At 41.1% G+C, this 22,524-nt stretch overlaps 2 protein-coding genes across 3 annotated transcripts in view; one reads left to right on the top strand and one right to left on the bottom strand.

Moving 5' to 3' along the window:
- Nucleotides 1-14,369, top strand: part of ACAD11 (acyl-CoA dehydrogenase family member 11) — a 63,746-nt gene extending 49,377 nt beyond the window's left edge. Inside the window, exons 14-20 of the mRNA XM_019536901.1 lie at nucleotides 4,102-4,168; nucleotides 5,653-5,738; nucleotides 6,225-6,296; nucleotides 7,557-7,711; nucleotides 9,323-9,439; nucleotides 10,903-11,012; nucleotides 12,443-14,369. Of these exons, the coding sequence (XP_019392446.1) occupies nucleotides 4,102-4,168; nucleotides 5,653-5,738; nucleotides 6,225-6,296; nucleotides 7,557-7,711; nucleotides 9,323-9,439; nucleotides 10,903-11,012; nucleotides 12,443-12,557 (722 nt within the window). The 3' untranslated portion in view covers nucleotides 12,558-14,369. The remainder of the gene's footprint in view (nucleotides 1-4,101; nucleotides 4,169-5,652; nucleotides 5,739-6,224; nucleotides 6,297-7,556; nucleotides 7,712-9,322; nucleotides 9,440-10,902; nucleotides 11,013-12,442) is intronic.
- DNAJC13 (DnaJ heat shock protein family (Hsp40) member C13) overlaps nucleotides 14,028-22,524 on the bottom strand; it is an 88,494-nt gene continuing 79,997 nt past the window's right edge. For both annotated transcript variants that reach the window (XM_019536847.1, XM_019536853.1), the window contains 5 exons: nucleotides 20,376-20,555; nucleotides 19,851-19,991; nucleotides 19,318-19,461; nucleotides 18,434-18,533; nucleotides 14,028-14,887 (listed from right to left, as the gene is read on the bottom strand). In XM_019536847.1, the coding sequence (XP_019392392.1) occupies nucleotides 14,790-14,887; nucleotides 18,434-18,533; nucleotides 19,318-19,461; nucleotides 19,851-19,991; nucleotides 20,376-20,555 (663 nt within the window). In that variant the 3' untranslated portion in view covers nucleotides 14,028-14,789. The remainder of the gene's footprint in view (nucleotides 14,888-18,433; nucleotides 18,534-19,317; nucleotides 19,462-19,850; nucleotides 19,992-20,375; nucleotides 20,556-22,524) is intronic.

The following is a 22,524-nucleotide window of genomic DNA, read 5'->3' as shown; positions in this document are numbered from 1 at the left end:
TACTGGCCAGATGTCTTGTTTTCAGTGGTTAGCTATTTACTATGTTAGAAATGAAAAATTTTAGTCATCAGATATTGCAGTCATTTAGTAACGGAAACTTCTCCTTTTTAATGTGATAGTGATCATTGTAAATATTTTTCAGTATGTTTAAATGTTAACTCCAGAAGATCACATTTGTCTTGAGGCATGTTTTACAGTAAAAATTGTGAGCATGGTTAGGAAAAAATCATTGCTTTGTGATTAAAATGTACAACTAACTAGCGCTGGTGGCTGAAAGCTCCTTTGGGTCTGACAGAAAGTTACTTGTCCTGGTTATTTGTCTTTCCATCTGTATGCTTTCTTTCATACTTCAGGGCAGCATATAATGAATGGTATTACCTTTATCTGATTGGTTACATCATTTTTACTCAGGAGATGTTAATTCAGGTTCTCAAGTTTTAAATAGACTGACTCCTTTCATATATGGCACATAAATGCTGTATTTAACCTGTTCTCCATACAAATATCAACTGAAAGCTGCCTACCAAGAATGCTGGAGAGAAAAGAGGAGGCAACACAACCCCGTTTTGCTTTCCAGGGCAGTGAATTGAACAAAATTGTTTTGAGGCTGGGCTTTTTGTTTTGCTCTGGGGAACCCTTTGTAGTAAAAATTAACCTAAACTAGAATTTTTATATATCAATTGCAAACTTTACAGCTATAACTTACATTTTACAACTAATTCCACTTATAAAAATAATTATCATCATGTCAGGAAAGGGGACAGTAAACATCTGGCATTTTTACTATCAAAGGAAGAATGATGCTTAGCAAAAAAAAGCAAAACCCTCTCCTACCATTGTCATATTTAGGACTTGCAATCTTAGAGCAGTCTTGTTATCATGGAGGCTGTGGCTTTCTCAGCCAGGGTAGCTCTGCTCTCCAGACAGAGGCTAGTATTTTCTGGGTGAGCTTCAGTAGTTAAGTGTCCGATGGAAGCTTAGCTCTATTTGTTGCTCTGTTTCTGGCTACTGCCTCTTACGCTGGGGAATGGTTTGGTTTGCATGATCGCTGGTGCAGAATTAAAGCAGCAGAAAGGGATCTTGGAGTCATAGTTGACTCCAAGATGAACACGAATCGTCTGTGTTACAAAGTGACCAATAAGGCTGACCGCACTTTATCACACATTAGCAGATGCATGATGAACAGGCCCGGCGAGATGATGCTTCCCCTCTGTGCGGCGCTGGTCAGGCCGCAGCTGGAGTACTGCGTCCAGTGCTGGGTGTTGCACTTCAAGAGGGATGTGGAGAATCTTGAGAGGGTCCAGAGGAAGCCACTCGTATAGTCAGAGGCCTGCAGGCAAGGCCCTACAAAGAGACTGACGGACCTAGATCTCTTCAGCCTTCACAAGAGAAGGCTGAGAGGTGATCTTGTGGCTGCCTATCAATTCATCAGGGGAGGACAGCAGGGAATAGGAGATGCTCTACTTACTAGGGCATCCCCTGGAGTAACTAGGAACAATGGCCACAAATTGATGGACAGCAGATTTAGGTTGGACATTAGGAAGAACTTCATCACAGTAAGGGCTGCCAGAATCTGGAATGGGCTTCCAAGGGAGGTGGTGCTCTCCCCTACCCTGGGGGTCTTTAAGAGAAGACTCGACAAACACTTGGGGCTGGGGTCATTTGACCCCAGCGCTCTTTCCTGGCCAGGGCAGGGGGTCAGACTCAATGACCTACTGAGGTCCCTTCTGACCCTAGTATCTACAAAATGGGTTGACTGTGAAAAAGATATTCCATTTATGAAAGTTACTGCTGTGAAGGGTAACAAAGAGTGTAGTTACATATTATAGTCAGCACCTACTAAGTCTAAGGAATGTTAGTCGACATTCGAGTTAGCATGTGTAGTTGCATGTTAAGGATTAATACATCTGTAATTCATGTAGTTGGAGATGGTGCTGCTTTGGGTAGGTGGTTGGATTAGATGGCCTGCTGAGGTCCCTTTCACCCCTAATTTTATTATGATTCTTTGAATACTCTAAGTGCACAGCTCTGACCTCCTGCACAACAAGGTCCGGTTAGCCCTACCAACCGTGACCTCGCATTGTTGGCCCATATTCATCTTGGAGTCAAGATGACTCCGAGATCCCCTTCTGCCTCCGTGCTCTCAAGAAGAGAGTTTCCCATTCTGTAAGTGTGCTGCTGGTTACTACGGCCTAAGTGCAGCACCCTGCACTTGTCAGTATTGAAATGCATCCTGCTTTTGTTAGCCCACCCCTGTAACCTATCCAGGTCTTGCTGCAGTCTTTCCCTCCCTACTAGCATGCTCACCTCACCCCAGATTTTGGTATCATCAGCATATTTAAACAGGGTGTTTTTCACCCGGTTGTCCAAGAAATTGAACAGCGCAGGCCCAAGGACCAAGCCCTGGGGGACTCCACTGCCCACTTCCCCCCAGGCTGAATATGACCCGTCCACCACCACCCTCTGAGTACAACCCGTGAGCCAATCTGCAATCCTTCTGACTGTGTAGGCATCAATGCCACAGTCACCCAGTTTTTTAATGAGGATGGGGTAGGAGACGGTGTCAAAGGCCTTGCTGAAGTCTAGAAAGACTATGTCCACGGCGACACCTGCATCCATTGCCTTTGTGACCTGATCATAAAAGGCAATCAGGTTGGTCTGACATGACCTGCCCCTAATGAAACCGTGCTGGTTGCCCTTGAGCATCATCCCTGAAGCCGGCCCATCACAGATGCGCTCCTTGAGGATCTTCTCAAAGAGTTTCCCTAGGATTGAGGTAAGACTGATGGGCCTAGTTGCCCGGGTCCTCTCTTTTCCCTTTTTTGAAGATGGGGGACCATGTTAGCCATCTTCCAGTCATCCAGCACCTGGCCGGAGCACCACGAGCGCTCGTAAAGCCGTGCCAAGGGCCCTGCAATAACCCCTGCTAGCTCCCTCAACACCCTGGGGTGGAGAGCATCTGGACCTGCTGATTTGAACACATCCAGCCCCTCCAGAAGCTCTCTAACCTGGTCCTCCCCAGCCTGAGGCCTAGAGGCATTCCCCTCGAATCCGTCTTGCATCCCACTGGGGAAGTCCCGGTCCCTGCCTAAGAAAACGGAGGTGAAGAATTGGTTAAAGAGGTCTGCTTTCTCCTCTGGCGCAACCACCAGATTGCCCAGAGTATTGTATTTTGCAGGGGCCCCACATTACCCGGTGCCTTCTTCATCCTCCCTATACATTTGAATAAGGACTTTTTATTATCCTTGATCTTGGATGTTCACAAGTATTGTATTGATTTATGCATTTTCTTAACAATCAGTTCTTTAGACTCGGTCTGCGATTTGAAAATCAAATTCTGTTTCTGGCTTCTACACCATGAGCAATAGTCTGCACATCAAATTCTGCCTTCAGTTAGACCATGAGTTGGTAGTGCCTGCTTTTCCCTGGGCTTTGCAGTGGGATTCCTTTAATTCCAATAAGAGTTGCATAAAGCCCAATAGAATCTAGTTAGTTCACCATCCCATACTTACGTTGTCCTTGTGGGACTTAAAAAGGATCAAAAACCTCTTTTGGCACTGAAAGGAATAGCTTAGGTCTCCAAACATATTTAGAGAACAGGTTTTTAATGAATAAAGTATCATTTTAATTGTTTTTTTTTTTGTCTGTCACTTAAAATAATCATTTTTGGATCTTTGGGTACAAAAGCATGTATGGGATAGTGCTATGGGTGGCTATACATTCTTTAGTTTTTGTGACTTTAAAAAACTGCTTTCCAGAGGGCAGCTTCTGACCTTCATAAGTGGTTTTTTTATATGACTATTTGCTCAGCTGTCAGGGAAAAGGAATTAATTTTGATTCCTTTTCAAGCACTTCATTTGTTCTTTTTTTCCTAGGAACCAAACCCAGGAGGTTAGTTCTTTCCCTTATCAGCTCCATTTTTCATGTGAATGAAGAGGTTGCATACTTCCTTTTTCTTCTTGATAATCCGGAAATACCACATGAAGAAAAATCAGTCTTTTACACTAAACCCACCCCCACACTAATAAGTTATTCTGTGAAACTTCAGTAATTCCCTGTTGTAAAAAACTTATCATATTTAAAGTATTTCTTGTGTTTTAGGGGCTGGAAACCCAAATTGCAATATCGCCATTGTGATGGCCAAAACCCCAAATCCTTCTGCATCCAGGTAAGAATTAAGTGGTTGAGACTTTTTTTTCAGGATCCACACAATTTAAGGCTCCTCCTCACTTCTGCCCCCTCACCAAGAGGGGCCCCAGGTTTTGAACCAGCCAGATTACTTGCGGAGTGATGGGATCTCTTGTGATTGGAAGTCCTTAAGTTCAAGTTGGATTAGACAGATATTTATGTTTGGGATGTTTTAGATAGAGTTGGTCCTGCCTTGAGCAGAGTTTGAGTAGATGAACTTCTAAGGTGCCTTCCAGCTCTATTTGCCTATAATTTTAAAGAAGGAAGATCAATTGCCTGGATATTAATACCAGCAAAACTATATAGAGTTTGCAAGATCAGTCCAGATAAATATAGCTAAACTTCTACCAGGTAGATTTCTACTAAAGTTATGGACAGAGCTTCCATTACCTCAAGTGAGGCAGGGTCTAGGTGCCAACACATATGGAAAAGTTCATTAAATGAGGGCTTTTAACAGATTTTTCATGGCACCTGTTCAGGGAGCAACAAACAGCATAGCATTTCTTTAATAAACCCAGCCATTTTTACTGCAAAATATTATGTACATGTACACAAGAGGGGAATAAAAAAAAATCAAGTGATTTGGACATTTATTTAAAAACTCCAATCCAGTCTTAAGTGGACTTACTCAAATGCTTAGGTTTTATACACTGCAAACAGTCCCATTGAAGTCACACTACTCACAATGTGCAAACTTACATGAGCCAAATTAAAAAAAAACAAAAACCAAAACACAACCTTAAAATTGAAGAGTCTTTGCAGGATCTGAGACCTGCATTGAAAATACCTTAACTCTTTCTATTTTATTATGGATCTGTCGTAGATTATGCAATGAATCGGTCTCATCGATCACATATAGCAGTGCTGGCACTTAGCCATTCTGCATATTTTAACATGAGTGGCCTCACCCATCAATCTCTGAAATGCTGGACAAGAGTGTGTGAAAGACATTAGGAAATGTAGCGACCAGCAGTAACTGGGGACTGGACTCAGTGACTAAAGAGGTCCCTTCCAGTTGTGTGCCCCAGTATTCTAACAACAGATGTAAAACAGTGTAAAGAATATAAAAAATAGGGTTATTTTCTTAATGCAAAATAAAGATCACACCCTGCCTCTTAAATTTTAGGTAGAGTAAGTGGTTGATCTGATTGAAGGGAGGAAGGATGGTATTTTAGGACCAGCAGTGGCTCTTTAAAGGCAGAGACTCTATAAAGATGTGGAAGGAATATATTTACAGCAACACATGCCTTGGATTCCATTGCATTCTGCCTTCGGTAGCTTGCGATTTGAAGCACACATGCAACTTTAAACATGTGGATACAATCACAAGTCAAGGACAGTGCTCGTGGTTTTGAGACTCTGCACATACTTCAGTACTCGGTTGACCTAGGGCTATAGCATGTTCTTTTTTAACATTTAAAATTGCCATCAAGATTCATCATGTTTTACTTTTGTTTTGATCAGGTACAAACAGCACAGTATGATCTTAGTTCCAATGGACATGCCAGGAATGAAGCTCATTAGACCTCTCTCTGTGTTTGGCTATATGGGTAAGGAAAAAGTAGTAGTATTCATCCATATTTGCCTTCTTAACAACACACTAGGAATCTTAGGAGTCATACCATGGGCCACTGGTGCTTCCAGAGTTGGGGGGGCACTTGCCCCCTCTGACTGGACAGTCAGCAACTGGGGGGGGGGGGCCATGGCCAATCCTGCTGGCGGGGGGGAGGGTCCCCCTGCAGTGGCTGATCCTGCCAACCTGCAACTGGCAGTGGCGTGCTGCTGTCACTTCCAGGTCGGTGGGATCGGCCACGGGGTGGGAGCACCAGTGCTCTTATCTGCTCCCCCCCTGCCCAGGAATGCTGGCTAACAGAGGGTGCATGTGTCACCACTGAGTCATACTGTTAAGCATTACCTACTACCTGGGCACCTAAAATACCTATCTAAAATTAGAACAGGTACTGAATGTCTAATTTGTGCATGTTGGCAAACTCTTCATATACACTGACATTTGATTTGTTTTTGTTTACCTCTAGATCATATTCATGGCGGACATTTTGAGATACATTTTAACAATGTTCGAGTACCTGTCTCCAATATAATATTAGGTAAGCTTCCTTGCTAAATGTCAAGTGACTTTGCAAGTCACTGTCATGGTGCTAACTTCAAGAAATAGTGTCCTTTTAAAAAACTGCCTAACTTATGCTAAGTAACCCTTATAGAGCTCTGAGGGTAAGGAATATACATGATTATTGTTCTACACTTTCAAGACAGTGTTTCCATTAGTAGTCTTTTGGAGATAAATTTTTCTTGAAACTAGCGTTGACTAGCGATTGTGGCCAGGTCTGTATTTCTTTGCTTCAGAACACACCCAACAACTGGGTTCTTCTCTCTCTCTGCAGCAAGGTACCAACCAGCTACATCTAATGTTTTAGGTCCCTGATCTTTGCTCAGCCAAGAAAGCATCTCCAAGCAGCTGAATAAAATTGGTCTGTCCCCATACCACAGCTGCAGATGCTACATGATATCACTTGATGAGTTTTATTTGCTGGGGCAGGGAGCTACTTTAAGTAAATAGGGCTGTTATACCAGTGGTGCCAAAATTATTTCTACATCATGGCAAGCCGAAGCAAAGCAAACCCCAGTGGAGCTGTTTCCTACAAAAACAGAATCTCCTTTCTTCATTCCTTCTAACTATTAAAATGCCAGCTTTGCTTCAGGATCATTCGATACAGAATTCTTACATAGTCCGCAGCCATACCGCAAGGAATGCAACCAGTTTCTTCAGGACTGGGATGTAGCCATATTGAGTAAGCTAGCAACCAGTGCTCTTACCCCTTTGCAACCCGTGAGAAGATCTTTTTTGTCCCTTTGGCTTGGCTCCAACCCTCCTCTCTGGGTAAATCCCAAGATTTACAAAGCTTTTCCTCCCTAGCAGCGATCTTCCAAAAGAGTTTTCCCGATTTGGAGCCTTCTGAATCACTTAATGTCTGATCTTTAAATCTAGCTTCCATCAGTTGTACTCTGGCAGCTACAGATCAAAGAAAAAAATCCCAACCCCTGAAATATGTTTAAAATAAGATTGGTAAAATATTTAGGAAGTAACCAAGTAAATCAAAATCAGCTTAGAGCCCCTTGAACCTAAATGGTACTAGCAGGAACTAATATAAGCACATCTTTTTTTTTTTGTTTTGTTTTTAACATCTATTAATAATTAAAAACACTACAGATAAGTTCTGTAACCAGACTCCTCTGTAAAAGGGCCTTTAGCCAGTATTTGCAATCTAGACATTAACTTTCTTCAGTAGCCTCTTGAAGTATTAAAATGAGTTCAGTCTGAGCATTTGTTTCCCACCTCTCTCCCCTAGGTGAGGGAAGAGGGTTTGAGATTGCTCAAGGTCGGCTGGGGCCAGGCCGGATACATCACTGCATGAAGTCAATAGGTACAGCTGAATCTGCCTTAGAAATAATGTGTGAGCGTGCAGCAAAGAGAGCAACCTTTGGGAAGAAGCTGTACCAGCACGTAAGCATGCTTCCTCATTGTCTAGTTCATGTACAGATTATGAATACCTCTTTGCTTAGCGTAGGAAAAACCTGAAGATTGCAATACTCACTGTAGCCGCTGCTACAGGTATCGTTCCCTAGCCTTCAATTCCCACGGACTCCGGAGACCTTAGGGCCATGTTTTCAGACACTGACCTTCAGTTCTGCAGGCACCAGTATCGTATGCTTCATTTTGTGCACCCTTTTTACCATCTGGGTGTGTTTGTCCCAAATTTGTAGGGCTATTCAGGGACTTGCATGTCTATATGATGTTAAAATTAATCCTCAGTCATTTACACTTGCAAAAATATAGGCCTGTTTGAGAATCTTCTTACTCGGGTGCAGCATCCAAAGCATTCCTTTTCCAGTTTTGGCATGGCTTTAAAATTGATTAAATTAAATTTGGTTTCTGGTAAGTGTTGAGAACTCCCACAAGTTGTCTCAGACATCAAGTGTTCCTAGCAGTCAGCCAGGCAAAAGAAACATCTGTTTTTTCTTACAGTAAGCAGGGTGGGAAGAAGGAAGCCAAACTAGTGTTTGGAACAGGTTACAAAGAAGCTTTGTACAGAATAAAATAAGTGGAAGTATATCACACATTCCCGTTAAACAAAAAAGCTTGAGATTATTGCTTCAAAAGAAGTAAACCAGAGACTGTACACACTTCTTGGAATCACTTTAAAGTAAGGCAAAATTAGACTGAAAATTACCAACAAGATTGTGGAATATAATTATTGAGCTGGCTTCACTATTTTCACTGAGGCTAAACAGGCCGATTCATATTAAGGGACATTTTGGCCTTCTGTATTGTAAAAAGATGCAAGATGGAATCCTAACTCTGTGAATGGCCCAGAAACATTTATCCCTGACAGGCAACTTCACAAAAGATAAACAGTTTTAAAATAGCAGAGGACTGCTAAAAAGATTTGAAGTTACTACAAATCTATTGATTTAAGCATCTGGACAACTTTGAGTACAATACATTTAATAATGCATCAGCATAACTAACACAGGAGCAAGTCCCCCAGACACGGAAGCACAACTCTTTCCTAGGTTAGCAATACCAGTTGGAGAGCACCGAACTAAGGGAAATCAATCCCAGTACATCATGGAATGACTTGGCAGAGAGGTGGTCTTGAGCGGGCAATAAGATGTGCAAGTTGGGAGAGGTGGGCAACGGAAGTGGGGCCCAGAAGAACGGGAAGACTGAATAGCAGCCCAAGGAGCAAGAGCCAAGGAAAGAGCAGCATACTGGTTCATTTCTCTCTCTCTTTTCAAAGACTAGTAGAAGCAGTAACCTTGAAGGTGCACAACAGAGCCCCTGTTCACTGGGCTCTGGGCAACATTTGGGGAGACAAACTTATACATTGACAATGTTTTTGTCTCTCTGGTTTCAGTTTGGAGTTCCCACTTGAAGACAGCAATGGCCTCGTTTTTGGAAAGGCTGAACAACCTCTCTCATAAATTTGGGAATCTAGTTTTGAAAGCTTTTTCCTGGGGCTAGTATCATAGCCAAGACATTATCATAGCTGAGTTATTCTGGAGATCCAGCAGTTGTTTGTTTCACACTTGCTATCATATTCTGTCTCTGAAGGAAGTTGTTGCACACTGGATTGCAGAAAGCCGCATTGCTATCGAGCAGGCCCGACTGCTTACCCTTAAAGCAGCCAGCAGCATAGACACAGCAGGCAACATACAAGCCAGGAAAGAGGTAACTTACGGCCCTTGGAGTGGGAGGCAGGGGCAAGCAACCAAGCAGTGCTCTCAAGAATCTCACTGTGGGAATGGAGGTTGATCTTTCAGTTGAATACTTGATCAAAAAAAACCAGCCTGCTGATCAGGGATGGCAGTTTCACTATATTAACCAGAAGTGCTTTTCCTTTTTTCCATTTGTCAAACTGTCCAATTTCCTCAATTTTGAATAATAAAGAAATACCAGAAGTAATTAAGGTATTTAAACAACCAATTTGTCTCAAATAGAAGGCATTATTCCAAGCAGGGGCTGGGGGGCTTGAGTCTGAAGAGGTTGAGAATCACCAACCTACATCAATTCTATGGGCCCCAGTCATCTTCCAGTTACAGCAGCATAAAATCAGTGGCATCACTGTTTATGGATTAGACACTGCAATGGGAGCATGGCTTCTTCGGTCTTTCCCTGCAACTTCAGATGTGTCAAGGAAACAGAGCCAGGCCTAGCAAAAAAAAGAAAATAGAATTGCATTACTGCTTTAAGGCATGAAGCCACTTGTCTTGGCACAAGACAACATTTCTGTAATGTATCTGTAACTAGAAAGGGCCACTAGAGGAGGGAGTATGGTACTAACCAGCAAGTAGGATAGTCCCCATTATGCAGCCATCAAAAAGCATAAGGCCTGCTTCTCAAACTAGTTTGGACCCTGGCCTTTCTTCTACCTGTAGTTTTGGTTACTACTGTTAATTTCTTTTGTAACCATTCAGACACCTTGATCATTGTTGGTTATTGTATTGATAGCATGGAGCTCTCAATTCTATGCCAAAAAAGGTTAGGATTAAGGGCTATACTTGGATGGTTTAAGAGCAAATCACAGAACCTTAATCTGGGACACTTTTGTGCATACAGTTAAATTTGCATCCATTCTGTTCAGGGGCTAAGGGCACTCAAATCTTTCTGCATCAGGCTTTAATGAGACATTCATTCAAATACAGGCAACCCCTGCTTAACACTATTTTGCTATAACACTCATTTAAAATTGATACCCAATTTCACTTAGCACTCAGTGGGTTTCATTGTAACACTCACGGTCTCCATCCTGGGTCACTAAATGCTACTGCAGTAGTCAGATACTTTCTGTTTTGCTTAATGCTTATTTCAGGAACCAATTAAGAGCGCAAAGCAGGGGTTGCCTGTGTGGTTCATATTTTGATGACCCAGCGGTCTCTTCCGAAATGCAGCTTACAGCACTGCTGTCAAAACTAAGCATGGACAACTCCTACCCACTGAGGTTTTTCCTGAAAAGTCAGTGTTAAGTCCCCTTAAACATACAATTCAGCTCTTGGATTTGATTCCATGAAAGATAATAGGAAAAGTGGTGTAAAATTGCTGCATATCCTGTCCTCCTAGTGGTTAGAAAGAAAACAGACCCCTCTACAATGCCTAGTTCACAATCTACCATTTCTTTTTTTTAAAAAAAACAGATAGCTATATGCAAAGTGATTGCACCAAGAGCAGTCCTTAAAGTGGTGGATTATGCAATCCAAGTCTGTGGAGGAGCCGGAGTTTCCCAGGATTTTCCTTTAGCTCATATGTGAGTAGAATTTTTACAATGAATACTTGCATTTCTACTTTCTAGGGAAGCTGCTTTAAGTGATCAGAACTTCAGGTGCTCTTGACCTGAATTCTGCCATGACAGACTCTTACAGCCCCAGTAATAAAAGTCTGTCCTCAGATGCAGCATCATGATCCAAATCCAACTTGAATAAACACAGCATTTTCTACATGATCTCATATTTTAAGTGTTTGTTGATAAAGGTTATGGAGAACCATTATGAATCCTGGCCTGAACTCCACAGACTAAGAAAGTTTTGTTATCAGCATCAGTCTGGCCAAATTTGCAGTTCTTAGCTAAGCAGCAGGATATACTACGCTTAAGTTAAGCATCATGTTGGCATAACCAGACTGCTTGCAGGACTTGAGCCATTTTAGTCATGGTATGCCATGTTGAGGCATTTTTGCACAAATATTAGTGCAAAATCCGATTAAAACCTTCCCCCAAGACAACCTCAGTTTTGGCTCCTTGCTTAACCCCAAGTATCTTAAATCAGTGATGCTCAAGCGGGGTAACTCTGGGATACTGTCAAAGGTGGCACATAGTGCTAGCACTCTTAAGTGCACAAATACCATTCACAAAAGAAACCCAGAGAGTTCCAATAAGAACCATGGGTTAGAAACAGTTGGACCCGTTGCAAATTTTGAGTTCTTTGGAATAGAAGACTTGCTCCATTTTGTTTCTGTAGTCAAAATGTGAGCAAACCAAGAGCTGGCATTTTTTCCAAGGGGTGCCTGGAGTCTAGGCTGAGAATCACTGATCTACAATCAGTGCTGTGCATTCCCATCTTTTCCCCATTACAACAGCATAAATTCAAGGGCAGCACTGACTAGGAACTGAACACACTGGGAGCCTGGATTCTTTTGGTCTTTCCTGTAACCTCAGACATGTCAAGGAAGCAAGCAGGCCTAGAAAAAAGAAAAAAAAAAAAAAAAAGAAAAAAGAGGATTCAGTTGAATTACTGGCTTTTGGAGGCAGGAAGCCACTTGTTTTGGCACAGGAAGACAACATTTCTGTAATACATCAGTAATCAGAAAAGGCCTTCAGAGAGAACACGGTACTAGTCAGCAAGTACCATGCAGCCCAGAGACACAAGGTTTGCTTCCCAAACTTTTCCTGTGAGCTCTTTATCTGTACAAAGGCTCCCCACTTCACACGCCCAGATTCAGACAGGATAGTACTATTTTCACCTCCTGAAGAGCTGCATGTATTAAAAAGGATTGGTTCCAAGGCCAGCATTGCTCACCAAAACAGCCATCATTGTTTGAATGAGTTGCATGGTTTCATGTATTAAAGCAAGCAAACAAGCTATTACAAAATGGCAAAGCTTTTTCCACTTCTGTGGTGTCAGACTGTCTTGATACCAGCAGGCTATAGAGCCCACCACTGACTGAGAAATTCTTGTTCAGGTTTGCCCTTATTCGGACCCTGCGGATAGCTGATGGGCCTGATGAAGTTCACCTCTCAACAATTGCAAAATTGGAACTACGAGACCAAGCTAAGAAACTGACTGCAAGAATGTAGTGTTTAAGGATGAACCTGTACCTAAGATAATATTGCATCTGCTTTAATAACCCAGTTTAATCCTCCAAATATGGAGACCTTTCCCGTGAATCACAAGGAATAGTAGAGGGAATGATGAAGGTAGTTTCAACTCAGTTATGCCTATTTGATTTTCTGACTGAGTGACTTAATTTGGATTCTGCTTAGATACTGCTTCTCAGGAAAGAGTTGCTAGAAGACCAGCTTAAGTTGCTGAGCCAGTGACTTATGGAAGGTTATTTTGGAGTCTTTCCTTGGTCTTGCACCAGCACATTCCTTGTTCACAGTTTTGCTACAGGTGCCTGGAGAAGAACGTAAAATGATCATCATCATCTGTCTATACCCACAAATAAAAAAAGTGTCTTTAAAAACAAGCCAGTTACCTCCATGATTGCAAGATGGAAGAGGTACTAGGGTTTTAGTTTCCACCTATCGCATGTACCTGTATGGTGAGCAACTCCTGCACTCTCCCTCCCCCCAAACTATGTAGCCATTTCATACTTTAAAAACCATGTACCTTCTAATCTTAATCCTCTTTTTTAAGAATCATGTTTTAGTGATCAGAATTCAGTTACACCTATGCTAAATCATGTTAAAGTGAAAAAAAAACAAACCTTCCAAATAAACTGTTACATTTTTCAAATATGATCAATCTATGTGAGTCTCATCAAAAAAGGAAAGATACGGATATTTGCAATGATGACAAAGCATTCTAGTTCAGGATTTATTCATTATAATTATTTATAAATAGCTTGGTATTTTGTCCACCCCCCAGTGGAAAGTGAAGAAAAACAGACTCCTGCTACATTCTAGTACCAAGTCAAAAAGTTGTTATCTGATTATGAGGCACTTAGTTCAGGTACAGATGTTTGCATATAGGGAAAGAGCAGTGGCATTAGCTTCCAGCCTCCCGTACAATAATGCTCCATAGCAGAACAGTGGTTAGGGTACCAGGTACACTTTACAACTACTTCCTGTGAATGTTCCCCACCCTCTTGCACCTCTATCAAGTCTATTAAAATTGTGCCTTCTCTATAGCCAGCAGTCAGGCTTTTGAAAGCTTCCCATTTGTCCAATTCTGTGGTAGTGTAGTTGCGCCATTTACTCAAGGTGCTCCAATGGACACCTATTTTCATTCAACTTCTCCCAATTCTTTTCTGTGCAATATGAACAGAAGTACCATTCCATTATCATCCAGGGGTGTAATCACTGCCAACTTATGATGCAACTGTAGTCAACTCCAGAATTTGCCATTTAAAAAATTGCTTTGGTGTCTGTGGTGCAGGGGGGTTTTGGATTCAAATATGTTTTGAATGCACTTAACATCTTTGTTGCCTTTACATGATTCATTCTGGTCTCAGAATGCACCATCTGTTTACATGCTAGACCTCCAAGCTTTTCCCTTGCGTGGATTTCAAAAGAAAAAAAAATTCCATTAAAAGAACAGCTGTGTCTCATTAACAAGGCTCTTTTCCCTTTATTTTAAAATTTTATGTACATATGATCTGTATAATGTACATTCAATATAAAGTTTTTATATACTGGATAGTGTATAGAACATTTCACAATTACACTAGGTTCTTACATAACTTGTTGACTTTTTTTTGTTTCATTTTTTGCTGAAGCTTTTTCAATTTGGTAAAGCCAGTTATACATACAAACAAACATCTACCCTTGTTTGATTTCAGGAAGATCATGTTAAATCATTAAGGACATCAGTGAACCAGTGCAGGGACAAACCCCCAAGTAAGTCAAGTTCAATGGAGAAGAGTCATGTCACACTTGGGGCAGAAGGGGGGGGGGGGGAAAAAAGGTGTCCTTCAAGTGGGGATGGTGCGGTCCAAGTGAGATTTAGCCCAATTCCTTTAGACTGTAGTTCAACTCCAGTCATGCTAATTCATAAAGTATAAAAAAAAACTAGGAAAGTTTGATTCACAGTCTTGTAAACAAATATAAAGGAACAAAAATGTGCTTATGTACAACAAGAAAAAATTCTTGTGTACCCATTTCAGCTGATCCACAGATGCTTTCTTATGCAATAGAATCACTCATTTTTTTCCTAAAAAAAATATATTCATAGAAAAAAAGAATAACACTGTCGTGAAACAATCAGAGGCAGCAAAATTCATTTCAGTGGAGGAGATGGAGGAATGTGTTATTCCTCATCACTGGCCATTCTGCCTTTATGCATTATTCATGGGTATTTCAGATCCCTTAGCTGGCATCTCCCACTTCATGGTCTACTGGGGGTGGTACACTGGGTATTACAGGCGATGTTGTCCCTGCAGTAAGGTAACCAGCGACTCCAGGGCCTGGCAGAATAAAGACAGATAGCAATAGTTAGTTTTGATCAAGATATCAAAATAGCAGTTTAACTTAATTCAGTTAAACTTGTTGGGGTGAGGGAGAAAAGGAAAGAGGTTGTATGCCCAGTGAATTTTCAGGGCTTGCCACCAGAAGCTAAAAAAAGTCTTTTCTCTGTCTTACTCCCTGTAGCACACCATTTGTAAGGTTTCCTTAAAAACAGGGTGCTTACAGCTAGGAAGTACCTAGGTCTCTTAAAAACGATCAAATGAAGCTAAACACCTAGCAAGTGAGCAGAGAAATGCTTGAAAGCAGCAGCATTATTCATCCAGCATCTACCAACATGGAGGAAAGCCAGAGAACTGCCAAGCAAAAGAGAAACCAATACAGAAATCTGTGGCTCAACTTGTATGAAGGTATTTCACAACAGAAACCCTCCCTCTGGGATTATGCTTCAGGGCATGCCTGGAGGGAGCATCTATATTCCAGACAAGGCACCAAATTGTCTCACTACCAGGAAATGTACCCCTCCTGACATGCAGCAAGGATCCTAGCAAGCTTTTCAGTTAAGATAAAGAATTCTGTATGGTAAAAAATTGCCAAGTCATTGAGCTAGCAAAAAAACCCTAGGTGTTTTAAAACTAAAAATTAGGAGAAACAAGGGAAAAGTTCCTGCTAGCTCTCCCATTTAGAGTAGCATAGCATAGGACTAATCAATCAGTAATACTTGCAAATTAAGTCACTGCTACAAGCATTTTCATACACGAGACCTGAGGCTTATAGGTAGAAGCAGTGATTCAGGATTAGAAATAAGAGTACCATAGTCCATTCACCCATGATATTAACAAGGCATCTTGCATGCAAGCCTTTCACTTTTAGTCAAGTTCACAAAATGTAGAAACTGGTCTACTTTCATGGCTATGAAGAGTTCAAGCAGCAAAACAAGAAGAAGTGAAAGCATGAAGTGGACAGCCCAGGTTACTGAGGTGAAGCAAACCATCAGAAGCTTAAGGATCCATTTTTAAGAGACTGCAGCACTCTGCGTTCTCTGTATTTACAAAGGGCTTTGGTGCCCCCTATCCAAAGAAAAATCTAATAATTGTCATTTTACAAGATGTCAGTTTCCCAGTATCCACCCCCTGCTTACTTAAATACTAAGACCTAAAAGCTAGTATGTCAAGACTCTTCCCTTTTCACAGCACTGATAACTGCCATTTAACATCTCATGAGCAGAAAATGTCTTTCACACTGTTCACTTTTGGTACAACAGCATACCACCTTTCAGGTTTCTGAAGAACCATGAAAGATATGTCCATAAGAGGGACAGTCATTGTTGGACAGTGCATTGCTGTATGAAGAAAGCTAGTTCTGTTCCTGCGTACATACAAAACAGAGGTAGGGGGAGGGAAGATTCAAAGGGCACCACAGCAGAGACTAAACATACTAAATTCAATTCACATGTTCTTCCAGCCTTTCCCTAGAAAAATCTTCTGAACAAAAAAATGGTTCAGGAACCATCTGGCAACTAGTTTACTTAACCAGAGGTTCTCTAGCAGAAGAGAGTTACAAAAAGCAAGATTTAAGTACCAACAGCAGCAGCAGCTTATAGTAAGTATTTTGCAAAACAGGAGACTATATTATATAGCATGCATCTAGAAAACACATTTGTTACTGAAAGTGTCCTGAATGCAACATGCTTTTTGCAAAAGTGGTATCTACCTGCTTTAGAGAGCTACACAGAAGTTAGCAAGCTGCCTGGCAGAGCAGATCTAAAGCCCACTTCTGAGGTGAAGGGGACTGCTACCAGTTAGAAGGGAAGGAGAGGACACACCTGAGGGAAGAGAAATAAGAAGCAAGGGAAGTGCAGACGGCAAAGCAGTTTGAAGCAATGATAAAAAGGTAGAACATTGTCAATGTTGGACTGAAAAAAAAGTTGTAGTTCACATTTCTACAGTGTCTTGAATTCTAGGATCTGAAAGCACTTAAAGTACAAAAGGAATTTAGCCGGAAGGAAAGTTTAATCTCATTTCTCATCCACTTAAAAGAAAAAGAGGAGAACTAGCATACATACCAAGCGAGCTTACAAAGTATGTTGGCATAAGAAATACTGTAGGACTGTTTAGCCTTTATACAAAATGTTTGATTGATAGACTTGATACCTCTATTAGTCTATATCCCAACATGGAACCATTAACTATGAGGTTTGATAGCCAAGATGCTTGTCAAACAAGACTTAAAATAGTGTGGCTCTTGGAAACAGCTGGATTTGTAATTACTCAGTATTGGGCACTTTTCAAGTAGTGAAATAAAGCCCCAGACTGGTTTATTTAATCATGCTTATATAGGTCCAAACACTAAGAACCTTTAAGGTTAGTCAGTCAAATTGATAAAAAAAACACTCAGTTAACCGAGAGGGTTTTGAGATTCAGGCAGAAATTTGTGTAGAAGTTTCATATGGAAGTTTCCCCTTCCCTATTGACTGGGTTATTTATACAGTATTAGCCTCAAATCTGGATGTCAAAAATCCAGAATTACTGAAAAGCCAGCACTTTAAAAGCTACATACTCCATCAAGGAGTAGCAGCAGCTAGTCCCAGAGGGGGAAGCTTGCATGTGGCATCTGCTGCTGCCATCCTGCACCACCACTCTGTGTGCCGGTCGCTGCTCTGGGACTGGCCCAGACAAACTCAGTTTGATTCCTCTGGAGTATTTTGCCTCTTCTTTTGATTAGGCATGAGTCACGATTTCCAAAAATCATTTAAAAAAGAGTTCAAGCTCTTCCAGCCATGGTTACTTGCCCAAGAGCTGTGAAGCAGCATGCTTGTATTATTACAGCTATGATGTTGCAGTAAATATCCGAATATCAAATAAGCAGCAAAAGTTTTTATGCTTCTCTGGCATAAAACTAAACATGCTGCTTTTCAGGAGCAAAAGATGTCGTCATTTGGAAAAAAAGCATGCAGTGGAAATGAAGTAATACCCAGTTTGATGTCAGACAGCTTTCAAGGGTGACCAAACAGACTTTGGGTTCTACTATGGCATGTCACCATAAGGACTATTTGCTACTAGGAGTGGGATTCAGAACCAAAACAACAATTCAAGCCCATTAAAGTTAGTAACCAGTCTCTTCTAAAAGAAGTTCAGATGTGCCAACCAAAGCCTTGCAGCTATAAAGATGCATGTTGGCTACAGAGATTGAAGTCAAACTTGTTGAGGACACAGCCCATTTACAAAGGCAATGCAGAATTACAGGATAAGTACCTAGTGAAACCACACAGTACAATACATAGCAACTGCAAATTTAAAAGCCAAGAACACTCCAGTACTCCAAAAACGTTATTCCTAGTAATGCATTTTACAAAACCATAGAAAGCAGCCTTACATAAATATTAAGGTAGCACAACAAAATGGTCACATGACAACACAAAAAGCCTTCATGATAGAACAAGTTGCACCTGCTAACTAAAAGGAGAAAAAGAGTCCAAAAGTGTTAGTACTATTCAGACATTTGAAAAATGCATTTGAATATTCAGAAGTGATCCGAGTGTTACTGACCTGCAAGGTATCCTGCAGTTTGGGTCTCAGAAATGAACAAGTCATGTTTCTGATCTTTGAAGGCACTCCACACAGAAGAACGAGACAGGATTTCATTTACCTACAACAGTTAAATGTTTATAAATGGGAAGACATTTAATTCTTTTAAAACAATGGAACTGAAGTTGGTGATCTGTGTGCTTAACCCCCAGAAAAGATGCATAGAACCCCAAACTGACTTGGATAAGAGGAAGGATCCCTTGACTTCACTAGGGTGAGGTGGGTGGATATACAGATGAGCTTTCAAAAAGGAGAAGGGCTTTTTATTAGCTTGTATTTCTCCATTGTGCTCTGCTTCCCCCACAACAGTCAAGCAACTAGGAGGAGACAATGCTACTAGCTATGTGCATCCCACCCCAGATTTAGCCTGAGATGCTAATCAAGATAAATGGTATAAGAGGCATCCCAGCTTCAACTCCGGAGCTCTTTTTAATACAGCCTTGAACATGGCCAATAGAAAAGAACCAAGAACCACAGGGATATTAAAAAGATCATCATTATATTGTGTGCAAGCTACAAACATTGCCACTGGTTAGAGGAATGTGCATTTCTTGGGTGATATTTAGATGTCTTTTCAAATAAGTCAGTGCTTCCAAGCAGAAGACTTGGTTAAGAAGGATCTTAAGATTTTTTTAGGCTGCAACTCCATAGTTCCTGTCCTCAGAGAAATGACTTGTGAATCAAGTCTACCAACTTCAGAATTTCACCCCTCAAGCCTTTCCATCATAGGCAGTTATGCACGGACTGATGTCAAAGGCTTGACTTTGAGATAAATTTTGCCACTTAATGTATTGCATGCAGAAAAACCTCAGCTCAAGTGCTGCAGGCCAGTCGAGATCACTCACCTGTTCTCCATACTGTAGGCTGCGAGTCATAGACTTCAGGGTTTTAACAATCTGAGCCTTTGTGGCTGATGGGCTTTCGAGATTTTCAAGCCCAACACCTTCAAGCAGCTTCAGCAGGTATGGGACCAAATCTGCTTTTAGAGCCTACAATGCAGAATCATTTAGGGATATTTAAAATTTAATTGGCTGATAACATTTGAATGTACATTCCCTTCTTGTGCCATCTCAGAGATTAGCAGTGTGCATAATGTAGGCTTTTCCCCTCCTGGGTTGTTGCCTGGGAAATTACGGTTTGTATTAGGAACTTATCTTATTCATGGTGTAAAACCAAGTTAGCAAGAGGATTGTTAGTCCAGCACTAGACTGACGTGGGGAAAATGATCTCTAACCCTCCGACAAAAATCACACCATGCTCAGAGAAGTGGGATATCAGATACTGCAAGCCAAGAAATAAGGCTGGCTTCTAACACTGAAAGTAAGTGCAAAGGAAACTGCTTGAAGTGACTGTTGTATAAAGTGGCACAACAGCTTACCTGGGCTACTAAATCATTTTGCTCTTTTTGAAACATTCGATTAAGTGCTTCACAGGCTAAACCGATTGTATCCGATCGCCTTTTCATTCCATTCATTAGAGGACCGATGGTCTCAAGCGATGCCATTGCTCGAATACAAAGCTACATAAAGAAACCAAAATACGTATCTAAAGATCAAGCAATTTTTTATAGCACTAACTTGTAGTGTAAAACTGCAGATCTACCTTTTCAATATTCCTTCCCTGTTTTAGACTCAGCCATGATGGCAGCAGGCACCAGTTGCTTTTTTTTTTTTTTAAAAAACACATCATGCTTCTCATGATCAGGATGAAATAAGCTATTTGCTATCTAAGTCAGTAGATTAAAGAGAAAGTAAGCATCTATGGCTAGAAGCTACAGTGAAGGAGTATAGCATCCTGCAGGATGCATGTTATGAGCCCTGGAAGATTTTTACTCTCCGGGTCGATAGGTTGGCATAAGCTTACACCTCCGCATACCTTTCAAATAAAACTTCAAATTCAGTACCTCGTTATCTGACAGTATGTGTATGACACGAATGGCACTTTTTGGAATGGCATTGTTCTTGTGATTCAGGGCCTGGATAATCTTGGGAAGGTGACCAAGTGGTGGAAGTTGATCTGCTAGCTGAGGCTGAGCGCTGAAGAGGCACACAGTTGCTGTTGTTATTGTTTCTAAGGTTTCCCCCTGTAAAACATGCTGGTCTTGATAAAACAATTTAAGGCATTTCAGATCAGAAACAGACAGTATCATTGCATACAATTTTTTTTTATTTTATTCGTAGCTTAAGTTTTCAATTCAGAAATAGTCTTTGGACCATATTCTAGACTGCTCACAGATGTTTAAAAACAATCAAAAACACCACTTAAAAAAAAAAAAAGAGACTCTGCAGGATCCCATGCCAAGCCTAGTGCATGCCCAAAAGATGTACTGCATTGATTGGACTCGGCTCATCCAACATCTGTATAGATGGGGCATTTTAATAGAGCTTTTTGGGCACTTATCTAAAGCTGATTCAACTGGCTAGTATACAAGTGCCAAAGCAACCCACTCAACCACCTGATCTATCTAGACACTGTGGAGCCAGGTTGAACTAACATGCTGTAAAGCAGGGGCAGGCAATTATTTTGGGCAGAGGGCCACTTACTGAGTTTTGGCAAGCCATCAAGGGTCACATGACAGGCAGCTCAGGGCAGATAAATATTTAAAAAAAGAATTAAGGGGCCCTGCAGGCCAGATAGAATGGCGTGGCAGGCCACATTTTGCCCACCCCTGCTGTAAACGAACTAACAGTCCAGTGAAGCGTGTTTTGGTAAGCAGCCCTAATGTCCAAAATTGACTTAAACCCAGTATTGCTCCAAGAAACAAACTGGATTCATTTATTTGCAGGAGTGTGTAAACATACTCACTAAAAAGCCACCCCCACAGATAACAAACTAGATAAAAAAGTAGAAGCAACTGAACACGACCGACTATCTAGACCAGTGGTCTCCAAACTTTTTTGATCATGCACCCCTAACAGTAAGAAGTTTGAGCATGCACCCCCAATATATGTATATTTATTTATTTGACATACAGACCGAGTGAGGGTTCCAGTGTCAATCTGTATATTAAATATTTTTTATATATAAGAAAATTTAAGTTCTAATATTTTCTTCCCACACTCCAATGGATCATCTCTTGCACCCCCTTGGGTGCATGCACCCCACTTTGGAGACCACTGATCTAGACAAGGGATCAAAGTCAAATTAGAAATTTAAGTGTAGAGTACTTAATTGGGGGGAGGGAATAATACAAACCAAACCCAAATTAACTTAGTGCCTTATTGTGGGTACAAACTGCACTGGAAAAAACTGAGCCACTAAGATTCTTGAACAGCAAGTATTCCTAGGTTTTTGCCCACCTAGTCACAAAAAAACCAAAAAAAAACCCCCAGACTGATGGGCAACTTCTTACTTTTGACTCTAAGTTTGTTTAAGCACACCTGAGCTAGCACTGAAAGTAAAATGGTTCAAATTACCGCTCAAGGAAAGCCATTACAGCACAAAGCTTGGCATAGGCTGACTACCCAAGTACTTACCCAAGGTCCTAGATGAGAACCTGCAGATGGGTTTTGCAGACTGCTACATTAAGTGTAGCAACATGGCTATATATCCAAACTAGCTATTTTTGACCAATATTAGTTTTGTGCATGAGCTGCAGTGATACCTACATTTAGATTTGTTGTTCATTTCCAGATGCAGTTTCCAGCCTCCTTGTAGTATTCCCTGAACCCCACTGAAGTGAATTGGCTTATTCACCATTTAGTTTCAATTGAAACTAATGATTTTGCTCACCCCCACAAGGGTGAGCAAAATTAAGTAATTATAAATTTTGGATACAGTGGATTAATCAGATTAGAACAGCCAAGCCAGTTCTGGAGTGGCTATGGAACTGTACACAGTGCATGGAACCCATGGCACAGAACAAAGACCTGTGAGAGAGTGCTTATGCTAAGCAAGGCCTAGCATTAGAAACAATGCACTAAAACTCCCAGAATGCTTCAAGGAGGTTGAGGAGCCAGCGATTGACATTCTGGTAATCACTTTCTGACCCTTAGATGAAAATACTGAACTTCTGACCTTTAAACAAATGATAAAAATAGCAGACATGCCGC

Source organism: Crocodylus porosus, unplaced genomic scaffold (assembly GCF_001723895.1).
Source record: "Crocodylus porosus isolate Cpor-Errol unplaced genomic scaffold, CroPor_comp1, whole genome shotgun sequence".
Taxonomy (NCBI): domain Eukaryota; kingdom Metazoa; phylum Chordata; order Crocodylia; family Crocodylidae; genus Crocodylus; species Crocodylus porosus.
Note: the sequence above shows the minus strand (reverse complement) of the source record. Positions and strands in the feature narration are given on the sequence as shown.